The sequence below is a fragment of the Rhinatrema bivittatum genome, chromosome 3, assembly GCF_901001135.1.
Source record: "Rhinatrema bivittatum chromosome 3, aRhiBiv1.1, whole genome shotgun sequence".
Taxonomy (NCBI): Eukaryota; Metazoa; Chordata; class Amphibia; order Gymnophiona; family Rhinatrematidae; genus Rhinatrema; species Rhinatrema bivittatum.
This window is the reverse complement of record NC_042617.1, coordinates 67,255,466-67,278,321: the sequence shown is the minus strand read 5'-3', so window position 1 is coordinate 67,278,321 and position 22,856 is coordinate 67,255,466. Positions and strand designations below refer to the sequence as shown.

General features: G+C 42.8%; 1 protein-coding gene across 1 annotated transcript in view; it reads right to left on the bottom strand.

Annotated features, from left to right (window-relative positions):
• The window catches only part of ABCG8 (ATP binding cassette subfamily G member 8), a 55,290-nt gene that overhangs the window by 26,782 nt on the left and 5,652 nt on the right, over positions 1-22,856 (bottom strand). Inside the window, 6 exon segments of the mRNA XM_029593331.1 lie at positions 5,265-5,534; positions 6,587-6,719; positions 12,192-12,227; positions 12,229-12,273; positions 12,275-12,435; positions 15,516-15,672. Of these exon segments, the coding sequence (XP_029449191.1) occupies positions 5,265-5,534; positions 6,587-6,719; positions 12,192-12,227; positions 12,229-12,273; positions 12,275-12,435; positions 15,516-15,672 (802 nt within the window).

The window sequence follows — 22,856 nt, the reverse complement described above, 5'->3', positions numbered from 1 at the left end:
AGACTCTAACGCTTCTGGAAATGTGTTGATACAATGTTTTGTATATTGGGCTCCCTAAGTTTCCTGTGGTACAAGTTTTGCGAGAGCTGTCTGTGCCCTATGTACTCTTCTTTGTCCACAATTGCCACCAAGTCCTGCATGTCTGCAGGCTTGTTGATCATGTTGTGGTTATTTTGTAGGGTCTTCGTTGTAGTTCTTTCTAGTGGAGAAAGGACGGATAGCATTTTCTTGATAGGTATCTGTGATCTCGCCCTGCCTCTAAAACTCTCTGGTCACTTGGAGTAAAATAGGAGTTCTTTCTTTTGCATTCGTTCTCTGCTGGGCAGCAAGTGTTCTCTTTCTTATGGAAATGTGCTTTTCTAAAAAAAAAAAAAATCCTCTAGACCCGAGTAAAGCTGAATCATATCCAGTTTGGTAGAAAAGGAGAATGTTAACCCCTTTGAAAGTCTTGAGACCTCATGCTGTGATAACTGGTGGGTAAGAGAGGTTTATTGTCCCCATTTGATTCATCCTTTATCAGTGTTGTTAGTGAAGGCTGAGCTGTGGGAGTTTTGTTGGCCATCACTTTCTTGTGGAATTGTGTGTTTCAGCTCTGATGTTCATCTTCATCCAATGAATCCAAAACATTAAATGATTCTCTCCAGTCTTTAGTCAAATCTTCTCCACCAGAGGTTGTGGTGGTGATCTGGGATAAGATGCTGGTATCCATCTGGCTAAGGATGAGGAAATCCAGTTTTCTTTGCTTCTTGCTGATGGCACTGTGCTTGTACTTAGCATGCGATCCTCAAAGTTCTATCTCCAGCTGTTCTGCTAGGCTGGTATCTTGCTTTTTCACAAGTTGCTCTTATTGAACTTTTATGTCTTTCTTTGTCTGTATAGCTGGTGAATCAGTTCATTTCTCAGTTTCTGTTCAGTGCATTTGCAGAGTGTTTCTGCAGGTAGAATTATATGCTGTTGTGAGAGCATTTTGAATCTTGAATCTTTTTGGGACGATGCTGTTCTTGCAGTGTGAAGGAATATATTAAATTAGCCCCAGGGATTTTCTCTTCTGGTACTTAAGGATACTTAGTACTGACAGTTTCCCCCACTCCCAATCACCCCCAACTCCCCACTCCCAGTTGCCCCAACTCCCCACCCCCTCTGGGAATGACAGGAAGGGAGGGGCTAGATGAGGAAGCCGAGTAGTTCTTCTCTATTGTATCCTATCTGCCCCAAACTCACCCCCTCCCATCCTGATCTCTGCAGGCTGCTGCCTGGGAGGGGAGGAGCTGCATGGAACAGTAGGCAGAGGACTGTTCTCTGCAGGGCACTGGCCAAGAGAGATGGAGCATCAATTCTATATGCCATGACCAGGGTCAATCCAGTGGAACTTATGTATAACAAACTTCTGTCCTAGCCTCTAATTAACTTTTATCTGATGTTGTGTTGACCTAGAACAGGGATGGTGAACTCCAGTCCTCGAGGGCCGCAAACAGGCCAGGTTTTCAGGATATCCACGATGAGCACGCATGAGAAAGTTTTCCATCCAATGGAGGCAGTGCATGCAGATCTTTCTCGTGCATATTCATTGTGGATTTCCTGAAAATCTGGCCTGGTGGCGGCCCTCGAGGACTGGAGTTCACCATCCCTAAACTAGAACATGTATTTGTTGTTGTGTAGACCATGATTATGAATAGTGACCTATAATATGAATATTGTTTTTGTAGACCGTTGTGCTCTTCTTTGGACGAATGTACATAAAATGGCTAAATAAATAAACAGCACTAGTCCTGGTAATTGTTTCTTTATACTGTGTTAACCATTTTGTATCCTGCAATTGTGAGTAGTGTTATTAGAATTATTATGCAATTTTTCTTCTTTTAACCACATTATATATTAGTTTGGCAACCCATGTACAAATGTTGTCATGACAATAAAGTTTCCTGATTCTAAATCTGAGAAAAGGACCAGAAGGGGAGGGAGATGAGAGAGAGAAACACATTACTGGGGAAGGGAGAGGAGAAAGAGAGAAAAGCACCAATGGGGGAGGGTGGGAGGGGAGAAAGAAAAGCACCAGTTGTGCTTCTCTCTCTTTTACCCTCATGCTCCACTGGTGCCTTCTCATACCATGGCAGTGGCAGAGGAGGCACCAGCAGGTAAAAGCACAGCTCTTATGTCTTCAGCCAGGAGGAGGGAGGATGCTGTGACTGAACCTTGCAGTCAGTTGTAGGGAGTGGGACGGTTGCCCCAATTTCTGCCCCAGCCCCCACACCACCAAGGATAGTCCTGCATTCTAGAAAAAAGCACTGGTTTAACCCCTTCACTTGCAACTTGCTTGTCGAGCTTCATTTCTACATTTCTACATATACATATACATTTACTAACCTGCATTAAAATTAGCTGTTAACCCGTATTAATGCACGATTTTAATGTGGGCATTATCTTCTGATTTAATGCCCAATTTATGAAAGGGCACAATGCCTTTAGCAAAGCATGCATTAAATCAAACGCTGGTGTAACATCAGCATTGCCAGTGCCTGCGCACTAGCCCTTACTGGCCAACCCTACCCCACTGACTCAAGATTCAGGGCCTCTTATAACCCATAACCCCTGGCCTCCCACTCTCTCCCTCCCCCAGACTTCAAAGAATAAAAGACTCCCACTGACTGCCCCAACTTCAGATTCAGGATCCCTGCTAGCCTGGCCATGTCTGGTCCATCTGAAAGGAGGGCAACAGGAGATGGGGCCTGGAGAGAGGCTTAACTCCTTCCTGCTATATGACTGCCAACTAAAATAGTGGCACCCGCTGACTTCATCCCTTCCTTTGCCCCGCGAACATGGACCCGGCTGGCAGGGGCCCTGAATCTTGAATCAGGAGGATGGTGGGCTTGGACTAGCACAGGCCCTTTCTTCTGTGGAGTAGTTTAGTTACGTTTTTGCATTAACCCTCCCTCCCCTGCGCCGAGGGTTAATGCAAATTGAATTATTTCACATAATTTGTGGCAATTTTAATATCAATGAACTACTTTGCATGCAACAAAGTAGTTCATGCTTTGCATGCAACAAAGCTCATTAATATTAGGTACTGTTAATTCCCTGTTAATATTAACATGGACTATTAACATGGACCCCCTCTTTTTTTCCTCCTCCCTGTTAAGGCAACCTTGTTATAATGTAACTTTTATGCTCCTTCTAAATGACTCTTGTTGAATTGTTGGTTATAGTTCTGCTTAGTTCGATGTAAACCGAGTTGATTTGATCTGTATCAAGAAAGTCGGTATATAAAAGCCTTAAATAAATAAATAAATAAATAAATAAATAAATAAATAAATGGACTAAGACACAAAAGTGAGTTAAATAATGCAAGAATTAACACACTTTAGTAACTAGAATTCTAAGTGGATTAGCATGGCAATCCATGGCAATTCGTTCCGTTATAGTCACTAATAAATCAGGGGCAACACTTTTTTTCATGGACTATTTGTAATGTCTTTCCTCTGGGTCCTTCACTTCTAAGTAATGCTGGCCTTACTTCTGCTCTTTGTTTGCATCTCTCTGTTCTATTTTTTTTCTCTCTTTCTCTTTCTTGTGCATGTTCCTCTTCTTGATATTATTTTTGACATTTTTCCCTTTTTCTGTCTCAGGCTGTCTTTCTGCATGTATCTCCCCATGTAACTTTAATTCTATATATTAAGAGATGCCCAGGAGGTTTTTCTCCTTATTTATGGCATGTTGGGCTAAACTTCTGTATGACAACTATTCAGAGATGGGCAGAGCCCAAAGTGACCGGAGCTGCCCTACAGCTACAAGAAGAAAGCACCCACAGCACCTCTCAGTGAAAAGCCTGAAATAGTTCATATGGTATAGATATGAAAGGCATTACTCAGAGCAATGCATTTCAAGGTCCAATAGACCGTGATACAATTCTTTAAAGGGTGACAAAAGCCAGAGAAAGTTTCTTAGGAGAGGCCTTGACTTTTGACTTAAGATAAGAGGGCCTTGACTTTTGGCATAAGATAAGACGGCTTTGTTTCTATGAAGGCTGTCCTAACAAGAGACCTTGACTACGAGCTATTTAAATATAGTGCTTTTATTACATGGCCAAAGTGATTTTTTTTTTGCATAGTCATTGCCAGAAATAACAGAGCTACTATTTATCTCTGGTCAGCAGAATGCACAAAACTTAACTCTTATAAGCAGCCAAGGGTTCATAACATAGAGGCAAAACTCATGGAAGAACGGATTTTAAAGTTATTCACCTGGTATCTGAATGTACGATTAGCCTTCAACACCCAGAAACATGTCTCTAAATGTGCCTCTCCTAGATTTGTAGATTGTTTGTTTACAACCAACAATCTACAAATAACGAAATCTATCTGTCTCCTGAAAAGACATGAGATGATGGGGAGAGGAAATCCTGTGAATCTCCTACAGTGTTGCAAAACTTACTTCAGCCCTGGGGCTGAAGTAAGTTGCGCACGCTGGCCAACTGCCGGTGCGCGATCCCCAGCACAGTGACCGTGTGAAGGCCTCTGGCATGCGTAAATCCTTTGAAAATCCGGTCCCTTATGTTGCTACACCTTATTCTTCGCAATATAGTGAACAAACGTCCACATTAAGTAAAACAATTGTCCAAATCAGTGTAACAATAGTTGAGGTTTACAAAAACTTTTGTTATTTTGAGGCCAGTTTCTTCCTTTTTACCTAAGGTAGTATCTTCTTTTCATATTAAAATATAAAATGTCTTCTGATTTGTATATTCAAGAGACTATTCACACCCTTTTTTCCTGTTATCTTATTCTAAATTTATTACAAATCCTATTTGAATCAATTCCTTGAATTTCTAATTCATTGTTGATGTAATTACTATTTTTCCTATAGTTGTTACATACCCATTTATACTAATGCTGTTAGAAACTACTATTACCTTAATTTTACAATGTAATTCAATGCTATATATGTAAACCATTGTGATCGACCTCTGGAACGACGGTGTATAAAAAGAATAAATAAATACAAATAAAATAAATAATAGTAATAGAAGTTTTCTAATTAGAAGAATTTCAGATAATGGGAGTTTTTCCCAGATAATGAATTCTATGAAGCCAACCAAGTTCCAGATAATAGGATAATGAATCGGGGTGCAGGGATTTTGTTCTAAATAATGCGAGTTTCCAGTTCATTGATCTTCAGGTAAATGGTGCTCTACGCCATGATTTGTTTTTCAAACTATCTATTTCTTCCATAAAATTATTTTCCTATTGTTTTTCACTGATGATACTCACCATAGAAGTCTGCAGGGTTGCAGTATCTGGGACATGGATAGCCTACTGTGGTAAAATACTGGACCATATCGCAGGCAGTCCCAGAATAGACCGTAGCGCCAGAGGATAAAAGAATAACCAAGTCAAAGAGCTGAAAGATATCTGATCGTGGCTGATGGATCGAGAGGAGCACTAATCGATTTCCTCTGGCCAGCCTGGACAGTGTTATCACGAGATTGTGTGCTGTAAAACTGTCCAGCCCAGAAGTGGGTTCATCCAGTATCAGGATTCCTGCCCCAAGACAAAACGTGACATGGAGTCAATGCAGTGATGCCTTCCTTTATTTCAAATTCCATTGCTAGTTTGAATCCTGAAAAATAAAAACTCAGCTAAATATTATTTGGTCTTTCTGAATACGTTATAAAGATATCCCATTAGATCAGATCTCTTTAGAGAATGTGACATTTATGTTTGTGCAAGCAAATAACTGGGTTCACTAACAAATTAGACAAATTTATAGATAATAGATCAGATATCGGCTAATAAACTTAACAGTCAAGAATGCCATCCTGATTTCAGAAGAGCCTTAAACCTAAGATACTAGTGGAAATTGGAAGGGTAGGACAGGAAATGAATCATTCTACATATGCCCGGTTCTTTTACCCTTCTTTTAAGCTCCACTACCTACCACTGTCAGAGACAGAATATTGGACTAGATAGACCTTTGGTCTGACCCAGCATGGCTTTTTTATGCTCTTACACTGTATTTTAAATAAAATGTTCTGTGGTGACTAAACATAATTTAGTATATAGTCATTGTCTATTACATACAAGGATACCTTTATCACTCCCGGGAGTGGGAGGGAGGAGAGTCCATAATTAACCTGTGGTTTCACCACTCATGAGTTACAGAAGCAGCTCCCCTCATTCATGATCATAAGGAGGGTCATTTTCAAAAGCATTTCCATGGGTGAAATAGGGCTTTACCTGCAGAAATGGCCTTTTACAAAACCGTCCATCTGATGTGCAGGTAAATTACGTGAACTGAGCAGAGGTGTTCCTGGAAATGGACTTGCATTTACATGCGTACTTTTGCATTTTCAAAAATATCCATGTAGTGTTTCCTGAAAACTTTCTGTGTACAAATTAGCAGATACAATCGTGTGCAGGGTAAGTTTTGCTGGGATAATGTTCAAAGCAAACTTACACTTTGAAACTTGGTGTAACGTATGTGCGTATTTGCCATCAAGTTTACATGGGCAGCTACAAAATGATCCCCTAAATGTAAACCTTAATCTATTGGACAGGCGCTGTGCATTTCATGCTTCCGTGCTTGTACTCACCAGGGTTCCACAATAGCTGCACTCCAATGCTCACCCTTCTCCTCTCACCCCCTGAGACGCCCCGAACATATTCATTTCCCACTCTGGTGTTTGCACATTGTCGGAGTCTCAGTTCTGCTATTACGTCTTCTACCTGAAGATCCAACACAACATAAAAAGACTTCGTGCTATTACTTTTACGTGCCAGGGTTTTAGCAGCCAACATGGAAATGTTGTTTTATCCCACTTTGAAGCACAATATTTCAAATGAAAAACTGAATTGTAATCTGAAGCTACGGAGAAACACAGAAGATGTCGGCCAATAGGGACCACGTGATCCACCCAAGTGTTCCCATTTGTGCCTACTGGGCTGTCACAGGTCTAATTTGGCCTATGATCTTCCCCCCTCCCCCTCCACTAAGGTCCCTGTGTGTCTGTCCCAAGCACGTCTGTCTTCTGTGACATTCAAAAGGGTTGCATAGTCACTAATGTTTTAGATTGGAAACTGTAAACATTGATGAAAGTTGGCTTACAATGGCTACACAATTTCAGTATATTATTATCTATACAGGCTGTGGAGCAGTATGGAGCTTGAATTAATGTATGATATTAATTATGAAAGGCACACAGTAAAGGCAAAAGGTTAGTAAAAACAACAACTGCTTCTCATTTTCTGAACCAGAGCTCTAGAAGATTTGATGATTAATTCAAACATATGACACACAACTCAGTTTTCTACAGTCTAAGTAATCCCGTGTTACCCTGTAAGTTGCACTATTGGTGTTGATATGAAGAAAAGCACAGACAAGGTCTCAAGTCCCCATGAAATAAGGTGTGTTAGGCTGTGCGCCCTTGCCAGAGCGAACGTCTGTGCATATCTTTACTCACAGAACTTCACTCCAGATATAATGGGTTTTGTGCACAAAAAATGTGCCCATAGTTTAGAGCTTCCCCATGCAAATCCCATGTTATTAGCTATTACTCCCCAATAGGGATGTGAATCGTTTTTTGACGATTTAAAATATCGTCCGATATATTTTAAATCATCAAAAAATCGTTAGGGCCACGATACAATACCAATTCCCCCGATTTATCGTTAAAAAATCGTAAATCGGGGGAAGGGGGAGGGCAGGAAAACCGGCACACTAAAACCCCCTAAAACCCACCCCCGACCCTTTAAATTAAATCCCCCACCCTCCCGAACCCCCCCCCAATGCTTTAAATTACCTGGGGATCCGGCGGTGGTCCAGAACGGCGGCGGTCCGGAACGGCCCCCTCAATAGAATCGTGTTGTCTTCAGCCGGCGCCATTTTTCAAAATGGCCGCCGCAAAATGGCGGCGGCCATAGACAAAAACGATTCAATGGAGGAGGTCGTTCCGGACCCCCGCTGGACTTTTGGCAAGTCTTGTGGGGGTCAGGAGGCCCCCCCAAGCTGGCCAAAAGTTTCCTGGGAGTCCAGCGGGGTTCCGGGAGCGATTTCTTGCCGCGAATCGTTTTCGTACGGAAAATGGCGCCGGCAGGAGATCGAGTGCAGGAGGTCGTTCAGCGGCGGTCCGGAACCCCCGCTGAACGACCTCCTGCAGTCGATCTCCTGCCGGCGCCATTTTCCGTACGAAAACGATTCGCGGCAAGAAATCGCTCCCGGAACCCCGCTGGACTCCCAGGAAACTTTTGGCCAGCTTGGGGGGGCCTCCTGACCCCCACAAGACTTGCCAAAAGTCCAGCGGGGGTCCGGAACGACCTCCTCCGTCGAATTGTTTTTGTCTATGGCCGCCGCCATTTTGCGGCGGCCATTTTTAAAAATGGCGCCGGCTGAAGACAACACGATTCTATTGAGGGGACCGTTCCGGACCGCCGCCGTTCTGGACCACCGCCGGATCCCCAGGTAATTTAAAGCATTTGGGGGGGGGTTCGGGAGGGTGGGGGATTTAATTTAAAGGGTCGGGGTAGGTTTTAGGGGGGTTTAGTGTGCCGGCTCATGATTTTAACGATTTTTCACGATAGTTTACACACCCAAACGGCAACAATACGATTCCCTCCCCCTCCCAGCCGAAATCGATCGTTAAGACGATCGAGGACACGATTCACATCTCTACTCCCCAATGCAGAAAGATGCGTGAGCTTAACTCAGGTCTTCTCAATGCTGGAAATGTAACTCCTGGTCAGAGGCACAGTACAATTTCTGGAGCTAGTATTAGTCTATGGGGTTGAACCTGGAGTTCAGGGTGCCTGGGTCCTGTACGCAGGAGTATTGAGCAAAAAGTATGACTTATGTGGGTTTTCCACCCTCAACCCTATGAACACAAAGTTTATGCTCTTAACTCATGTTTTATGCACACAGCTTTTAGGAGCATAAACGTTGTGCCCGTAACTTGTGTTTTGTTCTCCTTAGGCACAGGAACATAGAAGACAATGACAGATAAAGACAATGCAGTCCATCCAGCCTGCCCATCCACATCTGCTGATCAGATTTATAGGCCCTTCCTTTCATTCAGAGACCCTTCTGTGCTTGTCCCAGGTTTTCTTGAATGCTGACACTGCCCTCTTCTCCACTGCCTGAACTGGGGCACTTTTTATGCATCCACCACCTTTTCTCTATAGAAATATTTCCTTAGGGGCAAATCTTAAAACTTACTCGAGGGCGCAGATTTGTTCGCGCAACCTGGTGTGAACAAATCTATGCCCGATTTTATAACATGCGCGCGCTGCCGCGCACATGTTATAAAATCCATGGTCGGTGCACGCAGGGGGGTGCACAATTGTGCAACCTGCACGCGCCGAGCCGCCTGCCTCCGTTCCCTCCAAAGTCGCTCTGATTTCGGAGGGAACGGGGGGCGGGGCCTCTGTGCCGGAGCACTCGGCCCCGCCCCCGGACCGGCGTCATGCCTCCGGCCCCACCCACAGATCACCACCACGCCCCTGGCCCGCCCCTTATTCGAAGCCCCAGGACATACACGTGTCCCGGGACTTGTGCGCGCCGCCGAGCCTATGCAAGATAGGCTCGGTGCACACAGTGGGAGCTTGGGGCAGGTTTTCGGGGGTTACGCGCGTATCCCTTTGAAAATCTGCCCCTTAAATTACTCCAGAGACTACTGCCTTTCACCCTCATCCCATGACTCTTCCTTCCAGACCCTCCTTTCCATTGAAAGAGGCCTGAATCCTATGCATTTATTCCTAGGGGGTTGTTAAATGTTCTGTCCTATCTCCCCTTTCCTCCAGGGTATGCAGGCTTAGATCTTTATGTCTGTCTGCATGTGCTTTGTGATAAAGATCCTTGACAAGTTTAGTAGGTGCCCTCAGGACCAATTCTGTTTGGTTTATTTCCTTTTTCAAGGTGTGGTCTCCAGAACTGCATACTGTCCTGCAAACGAGCTCTTTTTTTCCTGCTGGCTTTTCCTCTCCCTATGCACCCAAGCATCTTCTGGCTTTTGCTGCTGCACTGTCTACCTTTTGGTCACCTTAAGATCATCAGATATGATCACTCCCAGATCCTGCTCTTGTGTGCTGCATAGAAGAACTTCACCCCATCCGCTGTACTGCTCCCTTGGGATTTTCCAATCCAAACGTATAACCCTGCATTTTGTAGCACTGAACCTTACCTGCCAGACTCTAGACCATTCCTCAAGTTTTACTAGGTCCCGCCTCATGTTTCCCACATATTCTACTGGATCTACCTTATTGCAGATATTGGTATTGTCCTCAAAAAGGCAAACTTTTCCCAATAGCCCTTTTTGGGATATCATTAACGAAAATGTGGAACAGAACTGGATTGAGGACTGATACTGCGGCACATCACTGGTAACCTCCCTTTCCTCAAACAGAACTTCATTGACTACTACACTTTGTTGACTCCCACTCAACCAGTTTCTAACCCAGGCAGTCACTTTAGGGCCCATTCCTAAGGCATTCACTGGGTTATTTTCTAAAGGCTTATCGCGTGCTTAAGCATGCAAATTCGAGTCGGGGCGGAGTCGGGGGCAGGGGGAGGGAGGAGTCGGGGGTGTCTTCACTGCCGGCGATAACATTACCAACGTTATCGTCGGCAGTAGCACGCCGAATAGCGCCACTTTTCATGGTAGCGCCACCTTTCATGGTGGCACTATTCGGTGTGAAGGCCGGCAGCGAAGACACCGCGATGGTGTGAAGGCTGCGGGCTTTCGCAGGCCTGCCCCCTTCACCCCCCCCCCCCCCCCCCCCGTTTTTGCTAGATTCATCATTCTGCGATGAATGATGAATCCAGGCCTCAGTTTGTTTATAAGTCACCTATGTGGAATTGTTTCAAAGGCCTTGCTGAAATCCAAGTATATTTATTTATTTAGACATTTTATATACCGTTGTTCCATGTAAAGATCACAACGGTTTACAAAATGATATTCATAGTTATAACTCAACAAGCAAAGATTGGTTAATGGGCAGGCATGAATCTGTCAAGTGAAATTTTCTGGTACATATTAAGCTAGTACATATGTCAATGGGTATGGATAATTAAAAAGAGATGATAGTTTTCACATCTTAGTCAATGGGTTCTTTTGAGAATTTTGCATTCTCTCATTTGATTTATTCTTTATGATTCGATTATTATCTTTTGTCCTTCTTGTCTTTGTGGTTCTGTGTATTCTAATGTTTTTATGTTAAATGATATGCATTTTTGAATAGCCATGTTTTTAATTCACTTTTAAATCTCTTTCTAACTGGTAAAATACTGTGGTGATTTGAGCTAGTGGTGAGTCTCTGCGCTGTAAAACATTAGGTGTTTTTCCTTCAGGTGTGAAGGTTCCTTTGCAGGAAGTAAAGGGAAACTACATTTCCCAGATGCCCTGGTAGTCAGCCCTTGAAGTGTTGGGGGCAGGGAAACAAAGAGCGGTGGTCTTCCTAGGGAGGGGTAGACTAACTCATATAAAGAAAGGGTCCCTCCAGAAGGCAGTGGGCAATTCAGGAGAGCTCAATGGAAGGCGAGTAGGATGGAGAGGCTGAGGCAGAAGGAGAACAGTGCCCAGGCACACCTTTATTTTAAAGCAAGAATTCACCCCAAAGGACCTGCCACTAGTGGGCACTACACCACAATACGTAAGGTCTCAGGTGCACTCCCCTGCTTTAATTCTCTGGTCATCCAGTCAAAGAGATTTAGGCTCATCTAACAAGACCTAACTTGATAAGCCAGGGTTTGTGTGCATAAATTGTGTTTCATAAGCATAAACAATGGTTTTTATGCATTAAACATGATTTACATGTTTTAGATTGTAAATCTAAAATCAATTTAGAGTGGCAGAATGCAAATCCTTTCCTGCTTTAAACACCATTGTACAGCGCTGCATAAATCCAGCAGTGCTATAAAAGTATTATTATATATATCATATATAATCACACATTTTTAGGTTTACATGCCTTTTTTTAACTCCTTATACACTGCATATTATTAGCTTACTGTATCAGGAGTTAAGTTTTTTTTAGCAGCGCATTAAGAAAATGTACATTGAAATATTAAATTTTTCTTTTTACATCAGGCCTTCAGTAAGTTGCGCGGTCCATTCTGGGTATCCTGAAAGCCAGGACTCTAAAAGCTAAGGATTCCAGGACCTCCAGTCTCCTATCCTCACTAGCAACAATACAGACACCGGTAATTACCCTTTTCTCCCTTTGCACTTCTTGAAAAGGTCTGGGAAAGGCGCAGTTTTGCCACAAACAATAGCGTTTCTTCTCTGACGGTTTAGGTTTGGTAGAAGCCGATCGTCCTGACGCACATGGGCCACACATTTCTTGACAAGCTGCTGGGTGCTAAGCTTTCCATTAATCAGTATTTTCCCTGTCTTAATCTTCCCTCCTTTGTCCTTGCAGGTGATAATGTCAAGAAGGGAGGTCTTCCCACAGCCTAGAAAAAAGCATTAAATGGTTATAATTCTTATTTGTATAGTCTTGTTTCTCTGTGTACCGTAAAATCTCTGTATCTGTACAGTTTACACTCTCGTAATGTGCCAGGACAACACCGAATTCAGGGACTTCTTTCCTCCTCTCTGTCACTCTCGTTCGTTCATAAGCTTTCATTTCCGCAAGGTTTCTCACCTTCTGTGCCTATGGTTAAAGCCCTTACTAAATCAGGCCCCAGACTTGAAATGCATTGTGTCATTTCTTCTCCCCTCTCAGTATGCGTATTCTTTGAAGTACAGAAAGCATATGCATTAACTGTGATTAACATTGTACAATGGATTGGAGTTTTTTGGAATAGTTTTTGTCCTGCCTTTCCAAATAATGTTGAAAATGATTTTACAGCAATATTAGTATTCAGGTACAAAGGGGGGTAAGCATATGGAAGTGGTTTAGTGGGTCGTTTGCATAGTGCATCATTGACGTCATAGCAACTTACATTAACACAGTTGTTATCGTAGAATCCATATTATGATTGCCAGTAGGCGATGGGGAAGACACGGACAGAGAAACCTTAAGCTTCTTTTGAATCTTTTTTTTTTTTTTTAATGTTTTCTTTTGGGTTATATCTCCCACTCTACAGGAGAAATCTTTGCAAATAATAGGCAGCAAAGATGGTGAACTCTGGTCCTGGAGTGCTGCAAACAAGTGTGATTTTCAGGATTGGATTGTGTGAAATGAGCAGCTCAGTTTTGGTGGTATTGAGGGCAAGATTAAGATTTGTAAGGAGGGTGTTAATTGAAGTGCGGCAGTTGTTTCCAATTTTTAATGAGTTTGATAGGGAGTCCATTATGGAGATAAGAATTTGGATGTTGTCCGCATAAATGAAGTGAGTAAGGCCTAGGTCAGTAAGGAGTTGGCAGAGAGGCAACATATAAATGTTGAATAGGGTGGAGGATAGCAAAGAGCCTTGGCGAACTCCTCTAGGTGAGTTGAATGAGTCTGATTCACTGTTTCCAAGTTTGACCTTGAATTGTCTGTTGTCAAGGTAGGATTTGAACCAGCACAGAGCGGTTCCAGTTATGCCAATATTGGTGAGTTGGTGTAACATGATTTCGTGGCTGATAGTGTCAAACGCAGATGAGATATCTAGCAAGGCTAGGATGTAAGAATGCCCTTTGTCCATGCCTTTGAGTGGGGTGTTAGAGAGTGAGATTAGAAGTGTTTCAGTGTTGAATTGCTTTTGGAATCCAAATTGGGAAGGGTACAGTAATTTGAGTTTTTCTAGGTATTCAGAGAGACGGATGTTGACCACTTTTTCCATGATTTTGGCTAGAAAAGGCAGGTTGGAAATCGGCCAAAAGTTGGAAAGTTCAGTAGGGTCGAGGTTGGCTTTCTTGAGAATGGGTTTAACGATGGCTTGTTTTAGTATGATGGGGACTTTGCCAAAGGAGAGGGAGCAGTTGATGATGTCTGCAAGGTGTTTGGCTATTATGTTTGGGATGATTAATAAGAGTTTGGGTAGGGATGGCGTCCGCTGGGTGTGAGGCAGGTTTGAGATTCTTTAAAAGAGATTCTATTTCTGATGTGAGGTGGTCTCAAGGTGGTCCAGTAAGGCACTGGTGTGTTTGGGGGGGGGGGGGGAGATGGGATGGGGTGAAAGGAGGAAAGCTTGAGATAAGTTTGTAGATTTTGTTATTGAAAAAGTGGGCAAGGTCGTTACAGCTGTTTTTGGATTACAGGTGGGAGGAGGGACAGCTGGGGTTTTTTGTGAGGTCAGATACATAAAAGAAGAGGGCTTTGGAATTAAATTGGAGGTCATGAATTTTACGTGCGTAGAAGTCATGTTTGGATTTCAGAATGGATGTTCTATAGGCATGTAGGGTGGATTTGTATGAGGAAAGTGTTGTGGGAGATGGGTCTTTACGCCATTTCTTTTCTTTATTTCTGAGGTCGCGTTTGAGTTTTCTCAATTCAGGTGAGTACCAGGGTTTTTTGTTACAGTGTGAGGGGTTTATGGATTTTGAGGTAAGAGGGCATATTTTTTCAGCTATGTCTTTGGTGATGTTATCCCAGGTGATGAGAGCTGCATCGGTGTCAGATAAGTCAATTTTTTTAAGGGCATTGGTGAAGGGGATCATGAGGTCATCTTTTGTGCAGGATTTTCTGAATTGAATAGTGATATTGTGGGGGGGGTGGGGAGAAGAAGAGAAGGGCATTTTCTTTATTGAAAGATTGGTCTTGATAAGAAAATGATCAGACCAGGGAACAGCAGAGCAGGATGGTGTTTCATGTGAGAGGATACCTGCATTAGTAAAGATTAAGTCTAGTGTGTGTCCAGCTTTGCGTGTAGGGGAATTTATAATTTGATTGAATCCCATGGCGTCAAGAGAGGAAAGAAATGTTTCACAGGAGAGTCAGTGAGGAGAGGAGTCAACATGGAGGTTGAAATCACTGAATATAATTGTTGGGATATCAAAGTCAAGGTCTTCTGCTATAAATTCAATGAGAGGCGATGGGTCACTTTCGAGAAGATATCTTGTATCATAAAAGCTATTTTCTGCCCTCGCACTAACCTTTTTTTGTAGAAGAAACAAGAAAACTCAAGTATTTTGACCAACATACAGCATTGGGGAAACACATACTGAAATCGCTTATGAGAATGGAAAACCGCTTTGAAAAGTATCATGTACAATTTTCAATAAACCGCTTCTTCAGCCCACACAAACCAGCCTGGGTACTTGTGTACTTGTAGTGAGTATCATCTTGTTATGCAGCTTAAAGCACATGCACATACTTAGACCATGTGCACGTTCGCTATGCGTGTGCATTTGTTAAACTTTCATTTACTTAAGTAGTTTTCTCCCCTGACCAAGTTATGCCCCCAGGAACCCTTCTTTTTACTACAATCAAATGTATGTGCATTCTTTTAGCAGGCTGAAAATCCACTTGCATGGATTCAGCCATTATATTCACATAAACCCTAGTTTTCCTGATGAAGCTTTTCAAAATGTACCCCTATAAGCTCTTACTGAAATATGTAAGAACTCCTCTTTATAGAGCAGATGCTCGACCACGTTACCTTACCTGAGCTCCCAATGACAGCAAGCATTTGACCACTGCTGACTTTGAAGTTCAGATTCTGGATGGCCGGCATATGAGCATCTGGGCCTGTGTTCCATTCCCAAGGCATTTTAAGCTCTGCTAGTTTTTCATACCATGGGATCTGAGCAGCTAAGTTAACCTGAAACAAGCACAAAGCCACGCTAAAGACTACAAATAATAACAATAAACGTTTTCAGCATTAAACAAAAAAATCACAGTGGGAACATAGTGTTTTAAAATGTGTTTAAAATGCAATATATGGAGAGCACCTGGAGGCAAGTTTTGTTCTAGCCCTGTTCACGGAGACCGAACCGCCACTTCCCTGACAACAGTTGACCTTTTCGGGAAGTGAAAAGCCGGTGCACAGCAGCACACAGCTGCTGATGCTCCAAAGCCACACGTGCCTCTTTGGCTTGGTTTTTGGTGAACTTGTTCTTCATTTCAATTTCAGGTTTCGCTCAGGGCTGGATTGGCCTATCAGGGTTTCGGGCATGCCCCAATGGGCCAGTCACGTTGGTCACATGAAGACTTCTGTATTGGTTGGTTGCTGCGCTGTGTCCCCACACTCTGGGCCTAAAGAAGCCGCTGGCAGAGCCATCCTGCTGGCAACCAAAGGAGGAGGAGAGATCTGGGCAGCTACTGGAGCAGAAGACGAGAGACCTGGCTGCAAGCTGAAGTAAAAAAGAGAGACCTGGCTGCAGCCACTGCCAGATCCCAGTCCAGCGGGGGGCCAAAAGAGAGAGAGAGACTTGCTGTGGCCACCGCTGTTTTATCTTAACGTTATTTCTCCACGGGAGACGGATTTATTGTTACTTAAGTTTACCATGTTCAGCTTAAATCACAATCAGTAATTGTTGATCTATGATGGGGGAAGGGGAGGGAATGGAGGGGGAGGCTCTGGGGGAGAGAGGGCAGAGGGAAGCCCATGCACCTGTTGGGGGAAATGGATACTTCGTGCCTCTTGCGGAGCAATGAGTTCTGGGTATGGATGTGCTCAGTTTGTTTGGGGTATGTGTGGGTGTGGATGCAGTTTGTGTGTGTATGTGAGAGACAGCATGGTGGGATGGTGGGGGGGAGACCCAGGAGAATGTCCCAGAGCCTTTCAGCTTTATTAACACACCTGTCATGATTGTGGAATCTGTTTTTGAGTGGGGGCTTGGATGCTCATGCTGGGGGGCGTTTGGTCTGTCCACTGATCACCTGTACTTTTCATCCTTCTAGACAGCTGACATGGTTGTGATCAAGATAACATCATTGAATGTGGATGGCATTCACTCTCCGATTAAACGTAAAAAATTGTTATCCTTATTTCAGAGTTTGAAGGCACAAGTGGTCTTTTTACAGGAGACCCACTTGACGGAGGTGGAACACAATTGATTGCAAAGGGAATGGGTGGGAAGTTGTTACTCCTTGTCCTATTCTTCCCGGCAGAGAGGAATAGCGATACTTATACACAAGCAGTTACCATTTCAGCTGGATAGTTTGGCAGGACATGGAGGACCGCTATGAGTGGTGGTGGGGACATTGTACCATCAGCGTATAGCTTTCTGTAATGCCTATGCTCCAAATGTCTATTCTCATGACTATTTTGCCAATTTGGTGAATAATTTAACTAAGCTGCCAGACTGTGAATTAGTCATGGGAGGTGATTTCAATACTGTTATGGACAAGCAAATTGACTGTAATCCTCTGAGGCCCCTGGGCAGCAATGATATACACTTGGGAGTCAACTTCCTATGTCATGAATTGAATTTATTAGATATTTGGAGGATCTTTCACCCTGGAGAACAAGACTTTACCTTTTTTTCTCACCCTCATGGTTCTCATTCCAGACTGGATTATATTTTGGTGCCGGAAAAACTATTTCCCCGAGTCACGGAAGTCACTATCGGGGTTATCTCAGTTTCTGATTATGCCCCTGTATCTGTTACTTTACAAATTGATAAGTCCCCGCCTGTGGCTTTTTCATGAGAATGCCACCTGACCTAGGTTTGGATGTACGTTTCCAGGAATATATCAAAGAGGGGTGGGAAGAGTATATTAAATCTAACAACTTGCCTGAAACTGCCCCGCATACGCTCTGGCTCGCTGGGAAAGCAGTCATGCAGGGGAAAATTATTGCTTATGTTGCCACATGGAATAAACAACGGAATGCAGAAATCTTGCATTTAACCACAGAGTTGAAGCTAGCTCAAACCCTATTTATACGGGACACCACTATTGAGAACCAACACGCGGCGGACCGGGTACGTCAAGCCTTTAATAACGCATTGCACCAAAGGGCTTCCAAATCGTTAAGGTACTTCAAGTACAAGTTGTTCCAACATGGGAATGTCCCGGGTAAGCTCCTTGCCAATTTAGTTAGGCCTAGACAAGCACACTCTTTCATAGCTGGGGTTAAGGACAACAATGGCACATATCAGACCTGTCAAAAAGATATCGAAGCCAGCTTTGTGGGATTATTATAAGAACCTATATGCTTCCAGTCGGTGTCAGAGGCTTTTTTCCAAAATTTCCCTTGGCCTCAGAAGCTTAGTGACAAGCTCCAGGTATTAAATGCCCGTATAGTGGACTCGGAAATTTTTGCCATTATCCAAAGATTAAAAAATGGTAAGGCAGCCGGTCCCGATGGGCTGAGCAATGAGTTTTACAAAGCGCTAAAATTTCCTCTCTTACTGAGCAAGGTGCCTTATTATAATTCTTTACTCCACACCCAGTCCCTCTCGCAGGAAGAAAATTGCTCGACTATTATCCTTTTGCCTAAAAAGGGACGGGATCCACAGGATGTGGGATCTCACAGACCCATCTCCCTTATCAATGTTGATATCAAAATACTGGCGGCAGTCCTGGCAGCCCAGCTTGCTAATATCTTGCCTACGTTGATCCACTCTGATCATACTGGTTTTGTTCAACATCGGCAGGGGGTTCAAAATGTGAGACGTCTCATTGCAGCTCTTAGTTATCATTCACAGGAGGAGGAGTTAATTCTCATTTTAGATGCTGAAAAAGATTTTGATTCCCTGTCCTGGGATTACATTTTTTGGGTACTCAAGCAATATGGGATAGACGGAGATTTTGTCTCCTGGTTAAAAGTTTTGTACCATAACCATAGTGCTCGACTTCTTATTAATGGGGGCTTATTGGTTCCTTTTCCTCTAAACTGCGGAGAACGCCAAGGATGCCAGCTTTCCCCCCTGTTAATTTCTATTGGCAGTTGAGCCTTTAGCTGAAATACTCCAGTGAGATAAAGGATTCTGGGGGCTTAGTTTGGGAGGGCACCCGATTAAACTTGCCATGTTTGCAGACAACATTCTTCTATTTGTAGACCGGCCCAGACAGAGTGTACGGTCATACTGTCGCTTTTCACAAAGTTTAAAGACATAGCAGGTCTTTGCATTAACTTTTCCAAGTCAGAGGCCTTAGCTCTAAACCCCCACCTCCCTACTTCTTGGGGTGGACCCTTCCCATATACATGGGCCCCCGGGAAGCTGAAATACTTAAGGGTCTGGATTCCTAGAGAGTTGGAGAAGCTCTACGATTTAAATATTCTTGACACACTGGCTACTATTGGGCAGCGGTTAAGGCTTGGCGGTCCTCTTCCCCTCACTTTTTCTGGACGCGGTGCCTTATTAAAATGATGATTGTCCCCAAACTTTTATATAAACTCCATATGCTCCCTCTCTGGCTCAAAATGCATGACCTTAAAAAGTTACAGACGGAGCTGAAAAAATTTTTATGGGCAGGAAAACGGCACAGATTAACTATCAAACTTTGGTGTATCCCAAGATACAAGGAGGGCTGGGACTGTCTGACTTTCGAGTCTACAACGCTGCTTGTCAGCTGCACTGTAACAGGGAAAGGATAATTGATGATTATACGTACTGTGAGGAGGGGCTGATATCAAGAATGTCCTTCCCTTGGTCTCCTCTGTATTTAGTGCAGGCACCAGCAAATGTACTGCAAACGCTGCATATCCCTCACTGTTTTTTGTACTCATGCCGATAGACCTGGCGATGGTTGCGCAATTTGTACCAATTGAGAAAACCTTTCTCGCTGTTGACTCTGTTAGTGGGCAATTGCAACTTTCAGCCTGGAGTGAATGCCAGTGGGGTTTTTAAGACCTGGGCCCTCCGGGATTTGATGTATGTTTTCCACTATTTCGAGGAAGATGTTCCTCAAGTGTTAATTTTTGACCATAGTCTCATACTCTATCAGCTACCACACAAGTTTTTCTTTGCCTACCTTCAAATGAGACATTACCTGCAGGCCTTCCAATTTTTTCTCGTGACGTCGCCTTCGCCAACTCTCTGTTTGAAACTGTATGTTTGCACAATTCCATCAAAGGCTGGAGTGGGCTGCTTAAAAGCCAGTGGACGGCACCACACATTGATCGTCTGGCCGCATACTGGTCAAAGTTCTATGGTATGGATACATCCACATTCATTCTTTCCTGTTTTAAATCTCTACATAAACGACTGAAAGATTGTGGTCTCCGAGATCTTCAATTTCGAATTCTGCACCGCATAATATGTGATGATGTGTGTCGCTTTCATATGGGTCGTCTTCCTTCTCCGTTATGCATTAAGTGTACTCAAGTAGACGGCACCATGACTCACAAGTTAATTCTTTGTCCAACCTTGGCCTCTTTCTGAACTCAGATAATGGACAGTATTGCAAAATGTATCCAGGTGTCCCTCCAATTGTCCGCAGCTCTTCTCCTGACCAGACCACAAGCGCTCTATGAAAAATGTCCCAGGGGTCAGGATAGTTTTGGCAGGATTGCAGTTTTGTTGGCATGCCGCACTATTCTGGTGGCTTGGACTGATCCCTTACAAGCGCCAACAGTTGTGGCCTGGCACCATTGTATGATGGAGCAATTGGGTTTTCCACGCTTACCAACGATAATGGACAAGAAATATGCTCATTGCTGGGCTATATATTACTCCCTACTTTCCTCAGATTTTCAAGGTCAATTGATCACAGCGGGTTACCACGTTCACTGGTATTCCACTGCTTCAGTAGAACCTAAGCCCTGAGAGGGAGTACGTTGTATTTTCTTCTTTTTTTTAACATGTCAGTTGCTGTCTCTGCCGGCGGACACTGGGGCTTCTTGGTCAGTTTGGGGGGGAGAAGATGCGTTTGATGGGTGGTGAGGCTGGTTGGATGGGCGGGGGCCAGCATGGGGTATGTCTGGACTGATTTTAGTGAATGTGTGCACTGAAATTTGGGGTGTTTCATTTGTATACCGGGGTGGAAACTGCGGTTTAATGAAGATGTGTATAACCACCGTCGTGATTGTTCATCTGTTGGTCCCATGTTTGTACACTTTATGCAATTGTGGAACTGCACGTCTTCACAATAAAAATGATTTTGCAAAAAAAATAAACCCTCTGTAAATGTTTAATTAAATATCAAGGAGCTAGTTATGTTTTGTTTTTTTTTTGAGCCAAGTCAATTGGACAATTTCTTGCAGGATAAGTCACTTCCAGATGTCTTTTGAGATAGTGTTTGAACCTATAATTACATTTAGGATTCCTTATTTACTATAGTTATTTTATTGTCTTTTAGCTCTCTTGTTATGGTCTGACTAATAAGGTCTGTATTATTTTGTATTATGTTTTATTTGTATTTCTTTTGAAATATGTTCCTGATACTGATCTGCGTAATTCCTGATAACAAGAGTATTTTTTGTACAAAGTATAAGTAAATCTAATTAAATAAATAATACTAAATAGTGCCTTGCAAGGTCCAGGGGTAGCTATTCCTACTCCTGTGGCCCTTGTCTTCTTTCGGCTTCTGGGCTTCACATGATGGAGAACCAGAAGAGGTTATTTTAAAGGATATTTGGAAGGTAGTTATAGAACTGATAATTCTCTAGTGAAGACGGTTAATGTTCTGTGTTCTTTTTCAGAAGGAACAGATGCAAAATAGTTGGACTTTAACTCTAGAATGGGAGTTGTAGAGTCACAATTATCCTCTGTTGGTGAAACCATAACAGCAAGTCAAATGTCTATTAAGTCTTCACAAAATGTATTAACAGCAATGGCTAAGGATAATTTGAATATACATTATTATTTGGAGTTGGTGGAAAATCAAATTAGGTTTAGGAATTTAAGAATTTTGAATTTTCCTAGGTCTAGATTGCTCTCTAGGAATGAGTTTTTTAAAGTTATCTCACAAAAGTATTATAATTTCTACCTGATAGAGTGTTTCCTTTGGTTAATTGCTAATATATACCTAATTTGCTGAGAGTTCCTGGGACTGCAAGGGAGCTTCTGATTTGTTTGCTCCTGTATCTAGCCCTGATTTCTCCCAGTTTCTTCAGGAGGATGTTATCACTTCTAGGGCTACATTGGTAGTATCTTCTGAGCTTACTAGAGCTTTGGTATTCCAACAATATTTTAAATATAAGAATTCATTATTCTGTGGCCAAAATGTTTGGACTTTTCCTGATGCCTCTACAGAGACGCAAGAAAAGAGGAAGTCCTTTTTGCAATTAAAGCAGTAAATACTTTCTATGGAAGCAACTTTTTTCCTGAAATTCCCCTGTGTCTGGTAACATTTAGGGGCAATAAGTTTATTTTTTTGGACCCCTCACACTTATTAACTTTTATTGCTGATAAATCCCAATGATCCATATCAACGTGGGGGATTAAATATATATAATTATTTTTTCTACCATTTTTCCTGCTGGTAGGCTTCTCCTTGTAATGTAGACTTGATAATATTTTCTTAACAGCCGTGAAGCAGAATCTATATCTTAGAGGACTGCTTTGTTAGTTTCTTATATTTCTTTGGTTTGCATCAGTATATTTGATGTAAAACTTAATAAAGTATAAATTTAAAAAAAAATAAACTATGGAATATATTGCATTTTGTATGCACTCAACTCTCAAACATATAAAATTTTAAAAGGGAAAAACACTGCACAGGCAATCCAAAAAATAAAACTTTTTGCTTATTGGTTCTGTTTGCAGGGCCTGCTCCAGCAAAGGGATGACTGTTTTCAACAGCAGTTTATGACCATGCAATACAAGAAAATTGTATAGTAAAGGGAGCTGAAGTCTAACTGAAATGTTCCTGCTCTCCAGTTTCAGAATTGTGTTTCTTCAGAGGGTTCCTTGACACTTGCATGTACTAACCGAAATATCTGTAGAGGTTTCACACATTTATTGGGTTCGGGGGATTGTGACACTAAGAGACCCCATCTCTCTACTTCATTCCCAGATGAACAGGAAGGAACAGGATCTAGTGCTTGGAATGCAGAAACTTAGATTCAGTACTGGGGAACGCTCTTCTTACCTTACCACTCCAAAAGACGTG